Source organism: Cajanus cajan, chromosome 10 (assembly GCF_000230855.2).
Source record: "Cajanus cajan strain Asha chromosome 10, NIPB_CcT2T_4, whole genome shotgun sequence".
Lineage (NCBI taxonomy): Eukaryota > Viridiplantae > Streptophyta > Magnoliopsida > Fabales > Fabaceae > Cajanus > Cajanus cajan.
Window position 1 is genome coordinate 23112053 of NC_138526.1, and position 9948 is coordinate 23122000.

The window sequence follows — 9948 nt, forward strand, 5'->3', positions numbered from 1 at the left end:
TTAAAAACCAAAAATCTAATGCAAATGCATGAAGTCCAATCACGGACACATACAAGAATGGAGAGACTCAAATTAAATCAAAACAAGCACAAGCTAATAGGTCCTAATTCATGTTGATTGTGAAAGAAACTCAAAAACAATCAACCAATGGATCTATGGAACACAAGAGGATTCAAAACATATAGATCCACAACGAAACTTAAACAAGACAAGAAGAACATATTGAACACAAATTCGAACACAAAAAGATGAAGCACTTATCTCCTTGAAGAACCTTGCTCTTGATACCAAAAATGATGGAAAAAGTAGGGAGAAGTGATGAATGTTCTTCTCCTTAGCTCCTCCTAGCCACGGATCCTCTTTAAGGAGATAACACCGAATGAAATGGAGCTTGAATGAAGAAGGAACATGGATGGATGAAGGCTCAAGCCTTGGATGGAAGCATCCAAGCTCAAAGATCAATGGAAGACTCACTTCAAAGAGAAGGAAGAAGATGAACTCCCTAGGTTTTTGAGGTGAATTCTCAAGAAGACTTTGAAAAGGAAATTTGGCTCTTGGCTCTCAAATTTCATATAAGGTTCAAAGTGAATATAAAAGGTGAAAGAATGGCTTAAGTATGCACGGAATTGTGACCCATAGGTGCCTAAACTAAAGCCTCACAAAATGGCGCCTAAAGTTTGAATTCAAATTTGAATTTTGAATTCAAACTTTGGTGCACATGTGTAAGTCCGAAAATTTAGGTACCAAGGTGCATTTAGGTGTGATTTGAGAGTCATTTAGGGTTAATTTGAGTGGCACATGTTCAGCCACCCATGGTGCTAAACATGTGACTCAAATGTAACTTAAATGACTTCCAAATTAAACCTAATTTAACCTAATTAGCATACTTTAGTATTCCTTGTATTTTCCTATTCTAATGACCTAATTACATTGGTCAAACAATTACAATGGAAAGGAAAAATTACAAGAATGAAAATGAGCCCAATATTGGGTACCAAAAGCCCAAAGGCCCATGAAGCCCAAAACTAGGCCCAACTAGCCTAAAACCTAAAATGCTACTCTATGTGGTCCAAAATACAAGACCAAATTATATGATACCTATACTAACATGATGTATACAAAACATATGAAAATAGCTATAACAAAATATGGCCCATGAAAAGTTCAACTTGGGCCTTCCCAGGCCCATCAGGCCCATTGGGCCCTGACTGGCCCAAACCTTCATGTCTAGCCAACTCCTCTTGGTTCTTTGAGTATGTCACCTCTTGCACTCCAAAGCATGATTCCATCATCTAAGGTATCATATATTTTAGTTGGTGCATATTTTGTTTCCAAATAATGTATCTCAAATCAATATGATTGTGATAAAGTTTCTAAGATCATGTTAGTTTTTTATTACTAAGAACTTAAAAAACAAAAAATTTGTCTAGAGATTCTTATAATTTTAATTTATTATTGATTAGGCATAACATTTTTAATTAATTGAAGTTATATATTTTGTTGTTTAAAATTTTATAAAGAATTAAACATAATATTGTAATTGATTATACTTAAGTTTTATTCCACATGAATTATTGTTATGTTTGTATAATTAATTTGGATAAAATATCAAATTATATTTCTCAATTTACCCACATTGATTAAGAAAAGAGCATAATTTGATAATTTTGTTAGGTTATTATATGATGAATCTAATTGAGTAAAGTTTTATCTCACTTGCAAATTTTATTCCCTTATATTCATAGGTTTATACTTTATTTACATCAATATCATATTATCAATAATGAATGTTAATGTTTAATCTTTACAATAACTTAATCTACAAATATTTATAATGTAAATTATGATAAAGGATTAATTCATAAATTAATATATAAATTAAATATTTGACAATAGCCATAACATCCTAGACAATGTAACAAAAGAGTTATTTCACAATGAAGAAATAATTTATTAATATTATAAGCTAAATGTCATGATATGATATATTTATGTGTCCATAGACATGATCTATTTTATTGTGATATTTATTGTCTATATATAAAGTTTGTAAGTTTTATGCATGCTTTTTTATTAAAAAAATTGAATTTACTAATTTAAGAATTATCATAGTATTAATATATATTATATTATGAAAAAGGATATATATTTTATCACGTTATACAAAATTTCAAAAGTTAGTGTAAGTCCATTTTTTTCAATAAATGAAAGTGAATTCTCGACAAGTGAAATTTGAAAAAAATAGGTGAGAGTATATGATACTCTTATAAAAATCACTTTAAGGGGGCATTTGGTAGGGGAGAGGTTTTTTCATACCCAAAAATCATAATTATTGAGAATTACAAATCTTGGGATCACGTCCACCACACACCACCACACCCCCCACGCTGAGGGAGATCACGTCCACAGTGTCGGCCACAATGGCGTCGAATGCGGCCAGGATGTCAAAGTCAAGCAGCCAGCATTCCAATAGACCTTATAGACGGTGAGGCGAGCCTTGGGAGCCATCCAAGCAGCCATTCCTTTGGCATAGCCCATGATGGAGGTTGGGAAGACGTATCTTCTGACGGTGATGGAGGCGGTGTGGGTGTCATGGCCGTCGGAGTCTCTGGGGGAGCAATACTCAAGGGTGCTGTTCATTTTGTTGTTGGTGGCTTCGTAGTCGGCGTAGAAGTAGCAGGCTCCGATGAGCTTGCGGTTGCCTGAGGTGGGAGGGAAGTATTCTCCAGCAATGCACTAGCCCTTCTAATTGGGGGGAGAGAGGCCGAGATCATGATCGTGGAAGCTCTGGCTCTTAGAGGACATGACGGTGTCGATGACTCTGATGACGATATCGAAGCCAAGTCAGTCTCCTTGAGTAAGCTGGCGATGTTGGTGATGTTGAGGCCGAGGAAGTGAGGGGAGCACGTGGTGTGGAGGTGGCACAGCTGCTCAGGTATGAGAGTTATGACGTGGGAGAGTGATTGCAGCTTGGGTGCCTCAGCATGGGAGAGACTTGCTGAGAATCCGTGAAAGACTATTTGGTAGGTGTGGATTATGGAGGCTTTGTCCGCTAGGGAAGATTCGTACCAATGCTTGTGCTACAAGATGTTTAGCATGGTGACGTCTTCTATCTGAAGAAATTTGTAAAGAAAACATCCACCGTGGTGATGTTTTCCCTTATACATGCATGTCATGCACAACATAAAACGCAACATGAATGGAGGTAACTTGTCTAAAGAAAACATCACATGTAATGACTTTTTTTGCATCCTCTCTCTCCTACTTGGCAAAAACAACTCATTTTGGTAATTAGTTTTTTAATTAATTTTTTTTTAATTTATTGTGGCTGAAAAGCCCACATAAATACACACTCATAATAAATAACATAGAGTGAAAACTGAGTAGAGAAAAACTTTATTCTTGCACTTGTATTACACGTGATTACTCATCTCTTATTTAGAGTGGTAATACAAACACATATTTATAGAGTACATTAATAGATGATACAAATATATAACACTGACAAACTAAGGTATACATATGATACCTACAAACTATATGTACAAACTAAACTTTCAACATTTTATATGTATAGACTAAACATACAAACTATAAATATAGATCATACATTTGAATTACACTACTCAAAATTCGTAAACTAAACTTAACCTCAATTAGTAAGCAATGTGAAACTTTTAGGCATATTAGAACAATATGTAACTTAAATAATTAAAAAATTGCATAATTATGATACTTTAAGAACTAAAATCGTACAATTATAATATTTAAGGGATTGAAATTGTTTAATTAAAATTTGAAGGACAAAAATCACATAATTGCAATATTTGATAAACTAAAATTATTTAATTAAAATCTTAGAGACTAAACTCTTACAATTGCAATACTAAAGAGATCAAAAGTGCAATTAATCCTTCAATATTTAAAAATGCAACAAATAGAAAACATAAAATAGATTGTCGTAACCGGAATCACGACGGGATGACGCAAACATTTTTCAATGGAGGAGTCGCCACCAATATTTTATATTAAGTAAAAAACATTGGAAAACCCTTTAAAAATAATCTTTAAAATCAAAATTGGGTTCGAAAGTCAATTACATGTAGGGAAGATATTAGCACCCTACGACGCCTGTAAAAATACAGTATCTTTAATTAATTGCGCAAAATTATATAAATTTATAAATATTTAATTTACTCCTCAGAAATGTGTGTATATATATATATATATTTTTTTTTTAAATGTGAGAAATGTTTCTTTTGTATTTTTATTAGAAAATCATAGGGATTTGGGGTTAGCAAATGGCTAATTAATAAACCCTAACATTAACATTAAAGATAGAATTGTTATTCAATTCATGTTATTGATAATCATTTTTGTTTTCATAAAATGATAACTTTTAATTTATCTTGTGCATAAAAGCTTAGGATAGCAAATGACTATTCTATAAGCTTTTACGATTTACATGATATTAAAGGTAGAAACGCTACTCAATTAACATCATAAATCGTTGCATACAAGAAGATAATTTATATGTGAAATAAACCTTTTTTATTTATTTATTTTTTTAAAAAAAGAGGAACTTGTATAAGAATTTAAGTTAGCAAATGACTAATCATTGAACCCTTGAAATCAAGTAACGTCGAAGATAAAAATGTTATTCAATCGACGTTGTTATTTGTTGTATATTAAATACTTTCTACACGATAACTTTGAAGATAACAAATCATATTCACTATGTACATGTAGTTATTTTCAACAAGTAAAAAAAAATAGAGTCAAGAAAAGAATATGATACCGTTGAATCTTGAAAGACGAGGATCTATTAGGTGCTTTTTGGCTACTTTTCACACTACACAGATGCCTCACAGATCTCAAGAAATACAAAGAGTGAGGAAGAGAGAGAAATTTCGAGTTATAGGGAGTTCTCGATATAAAAAAAATTTGCCCCGACAACAATGCTCGAGTTCGCTATTTATAGACGTCAGACCTGACCAGAACGGCCCGTTCCAGATTCGGAATGGCCCGTTTTGGATCATTCAATTATGAGTTACATTTAAATCTGGAACGGTCCGTTCTAAAGGTGGAACACCCCGTTCTAAAGGCGAAATGGCCCATTCCCCATTTGAACGTTTCCCATAGTGAATTGCATTGAAACGGGTTGTTCTAGATGGAGAACGGCCCGTTCTAAAGGCGGTACGGGTCAAACGTTTCCCATAGTGAACTGTACTAGAACGGCCCGTTTTGGCCCGTTCCAATTTAAGAACGGCCCGTTCCGACTTTGGAACAGCCCGTTCCAATTTTGGAACAGCCCGTTCTGGGCTACTAAAATCAACCTGTTTGGGCTTCAAGCTTCCGTGTTGTCATATGGTGTTGCCTCCATACTTTGGGAGCTCCTCCGCTTCATAATAAACATCCATTTCATTATTTTGGTGGATCTGGATAAAATTGATTATTCACAAGAACTCATGTACCATTTTGTCCCATTTTAAGTCGTCTACTTACGTAATCTAAGAATCTATTTTAGTTGCTCTATTTGGATAAGTACTAAACAAGATGGTATTCCAACGGCTTAAAATTCCATTTTATCTAATTTTATTCAACGGTTTTATGGAATGATGAAATCTCCTCTAATATGATCCAAAATAACAATCTTAATCAAATTTGTTAAGAACTTGGCGATTCTAAGTGGAAACCCTTATCTATTCCCTTATTCATTGTGAAAGAATGATATATTATGTTGTTGATATTATTTTTTTGGCATTTCCTTTGGTGCAAGTTTTGTTTAGGGAGTACCAAAACCCTTTATGACTAAAACCACATAAAAGTTGACATGTGTTAATTTTATCAGAACTTTTATTTTTTAATAATTTTTTAATATTTATTATTTAACCTTTATTAATTTATAATATTTTAAATAATAACCCTCACAGCCTAATGAAACAAGACCCAATCCAAATATGCAGTTCTCTTTGGGTCAAGACCTTCTCCTCCCCCAAAATCACCTCCTTCCCCAACCTCACCGGCTTCCTCTCAAACTTTGACCTCTGGATCTTCGCCTACCAACGCTCCTGTGCCCACGCCACCGGCACCTTCCCTCCGCGCAACGCCATCCACGCTCCCCTCCTCCGCAACCTCCTCTCCCTCCGCAATGTTGTCCTCCGTGCTCGTTTCATCTGAAACGACAAAACAAACCCTCTCCTCCGCGCCCCCAACGACACTACCGTTTCCAAGCCCCTCTCCAAATGCAAACTCCAAAACATTCTCCAATCCAACGAGCCCTACTTCCAAGACCGCGCCGTTCAGGAGGTTCTCTTAATGATCCTCGAACCCTTCTTCGAACCATGCTTCTCCCCTAAATCGCACGCGTTTCGACCCGGTCGAAACGCCCACACTGTTATTCGCACCATCCGGAGCAACTTCGTCGGTTACTTGTGGTTCCTCAAAGGGGATTCGAGCGAGATTTTGGACCGCGTGGATCCAAACGTTGTAATGAATTCCCTCGAAAAGGGTACTAGGGATAAGAAAATTCTAGGGCTGATAAAATTTGCTCGGTATAGTTACCGTCTTTGATGGAGCTTTTGACAGGGAAAGTAGGTTTTAGAGCACTGGATGGGAGGTGAGCAGAAAGAGAAAAAATGAAAATGAAACAGGTGGGAGGTGAGCAGAAAGAGAAAAAATGAAAATGAAATAAATAAAAAAATGAAGAAGATAAAATATATTTAAATAGGCCGAGGATTATTATTTAAAATGTTATAAATTAATAAGAGTTAAATAGTAAATATTAAAAAATTCTTAAAAAATAAAAGTTCTGACAAAATTAACATATGTCATCGTTTATGTGGTCCTATAGTTACAAAGAGTTTTGGTACCCCTAAAACAAAACTTGCACCAAAAGAAATGTCTTATTTTTTTTTTGTATATATGGTTTATCTTAGGTTTGTTTTTACTAGGGTTTTGTTATAGCCTGTTCATGAACTATACAATTGGCATTTTGCCGGAATTTGATGGCATGGCAAAGCAAGACTTGGCAGAGCTTGGTTTTAGCTAAAGTGATGTAGTATTAAGAATTTCCTACTTTTGAGGCCAAGTTTTGGTAAAGTCATTCTTTCTTATTTTATTCAATTCATTTCATTAGCAGAAGTCTAACCAAGGTGATAAGCAGTGAACAAAAAATGATTGACAGAGTTTGTTATTATAATGTGTTTCCCAACAAAATCTATTGTCAGATCAATATTTGAACTTTGGTCATAAAAGTTTATTTATTCGAGCAATTTAAATTGAATAGAATGGACGTTTAAAGGGTCAATGATAAGAGTTGCTGAATTCAAAGCAAGGAAACCTCATTTCATATGTAAGCCAAATGTTTAAAAAAGGCAGAGGAATTTTGCTTCTGCCCAAACCTCAGGATTGGCATATAGTGGCTTAGGCCTATTTGTTTATATTACAAATCAATTCATACACCTTGCACAAATTCTATGTAAAATTTGTAATCGATATTAATTTGAATACACATTCTAATTACATTTAAGCAAATGCTGAAGAGGAATGGAAAGTGAGATTTATTCCCAATATGATTGTCAAAAAAAAAAAAAAAAAAAAGACAAGTTCTATTATTGATTTCTTAGCTTGTATATCAGGAGATTTGGTAACTAACAAAACAAAATCAATTTTACCCAACTTAAAAATAAACAGATACTTCATTTAATATACAAATGGATACCTTCCCAACTTATCGTGAACCTCATTTGTAGGATAAGTAAGAATGTGTTTAACTTTATTAAGGAAATTTTCTTTTGATTTCATCTTTTTTCTGCTTTAACTCGTCATGATTTTTCAGTCCACGACATTGCTATATCTGGTTAGTAAAGACATGTTCATTATGAATCAAACAACATCAAGATCATGTACCAGAAATTAAGCTTTATCTCAAATAAGTGCATCCAATATTAAGAGAATTTGGTTGATAACAAGAAATCTTCCTAGTCTTTTTAGTCAATTAACCTTGAATATTGCAAGTAAACTGGTTTAATTTAGCTGCTACCGAGTAACCATCCATATTGTATTGAGATTCCAATTCGGGCTATAAACATTAGTGATCAAAAGGATCATGGAAGTGAAACTGTCAACACATAGAGGAATGCTTCTTGTCCCAGCCATTTCATCAGCCTACTCAGAATTTCGTTGATCATAACTCTAATTTAGATATCAGAAATTGAAATTTGATGAAAACATCTCCAAAAACTTACGGAAACTGCCACAACTCAGCTCAAGATTTTTAAAGCTCCTAAAAAGCATAACACATTAACACATACTAGAAGTCTATAACATACTAGATTCAACAACAAACCACACAAAATTTATATCTAGAAACGCAAATTCTAACCGAAACGCAAATTCCACATGGGGGATTCCTGATCTGAAAGTTTCACATGAAGCCAATTCTGCATAGAACAGATAAACTTCACCCAGTTCGAGAGGAATAAATATTTGTAATTCCAGCCTTTTCATCAGCCTACCCAAAATTCCTCTAGTCACAATTCCGCATCAGAAATCACAAATTGAATTTTTTATGAAAAACAAAATATTTTGAAAACTCCAAACATTTTCCATCAAAAGTCCAAAAACATCAAAACCTGAGTTTTTAAGCAACAAAGAACCAAGAACACTTGCATATTCAATTCAACCACAAACCACACACCAAACATAGACTAGAAAGAGAGCTACTCTCAATTTTCCCAATAAACCCTATCATAAATTTAATCTCTCAAATTGAATCCAACTATACCAAACATCCTTACATGTAGTAAAAATCCCGTTTATAAAAATCCAAAACCATCCTCATCCTCATCCTCATAATAGATATCATATAACCATTCACTTTCCCACAAAACATAAAACATACTATCCGATAAAAAACCCAAGTCCCACATTAACTAATTTCACAGGGAAGTTCATAATTACAGAACAATCCTCGTTTTACAGATCGATTTTTTAAGCTAATTTCGCATTGAAGTTCATAACCACAGATCAATCCTCGCCTTACAAACAGATATTTTAAGATTGAGTTAGACTCAGACTCATGTCCGAAGCCAACTAAAAAGAGCCAACAGTCTTAAAAGACTCATGAACATGCCTCAACACGTCCTCATCCCTATTCCACTCAGGAGTAGGCGCATTGACAAAATGCGCATAAAGCTTGTTCTTAGCACAAGTGACGGAGATCAAGCTATGAGTCCCAACCCCATCAATCTCATACACATAATACACCTGCCCCTTCTCGTCCCTCACCTCCTCCGACCTCACGCTCTCAGCGTTCGCAATCAGGTCCTGCAAGTCCACGTCGGACAGAGCCAAGTTGCCCAAAACCACCTCCTTCGGCGCAAGTTGGCGAAACCCCGCCAGAAAAGTGAGGTACTCTTTCTCAGCCTTCTTCTTCGGGTTGTAGAACTCGCTGTCCGTACCGTTCGTGCCCTTCTCCACTTTCGACACCAGCCGCTCCTTCCAGCCCGCCGGCACGTCGTACACGTACTCCGCCGAGTCCTTCTTGCTCGAGTTCCCGCCGTACCCGCCGTAATTCGCGGCGCTGGCGGCGGTCCCGTAGTAGACTTGATACGAGGGCGGCTCCTGCGCCGGGGAGGGCGCCGGGGAAGCGGCGAGGATGGCGGCGGCGACGGCGGCGGTTAAGGTTGTTAGGGGCTGTTTGAAGGGGGGGAGGGAGGGCTTGCATGGTGGCTGGGAGGGCTTTTTTGAGGAGAGAATGGGTGATGGTGATGGTGATGGTAATGGTGGTGGTGGTGAGAACATGGTGGCCATGGTGGTGGGGAGTTGGACTTGGTTAGTGTTTTTGTGTGGTGTTGTTCATTGGAGCATTGATGAAAGTGTGAAGGTGTTTTTCTTATCCAGAAGAAGATAGAGGCTTACGTGGAGGGTGGCATTGTGAGGCTT

At 35.9% G+C, this 9948-nt stretch overlaps 1 protein-coding gene across 1 annotated transcript; it reads right to left on the reverse strand.

Annotated features, from left to right (window-relative positions):
- Window positions 1–8907: 8907 nt before the first annotated feature.
- Window positions 8908–9893, reverse strand: LOC109808868 (thylakoid lumenal protein (Mog1/PsbP/DUF1795-like photosystem II reaction center PsbP family protein)). The gene has a single exon (XM_020372033.3). It carries the CDS (start codon window positions 9814–9816, stop codon window positions 9097–9099), a length of 720 nt encoding a protein of 239 aa, XP_020227622.2. The 5' UTR covers window positions 9817–9893; the 3' UTR covers window positions 8908–9096.
- Between the last annotated feature and the right edge of the window lie 55 nt (window positions 9894–9948).

What these genes read in the sequence shown, in the direction of transcription:
- LOC109808868 (XM_020372033.3), bottom strand. Translation starts at nt 9,816, where the DNA reads ATGGCCACCATGTTCTCACCACCACCACCATTACCATCACCATCACCA.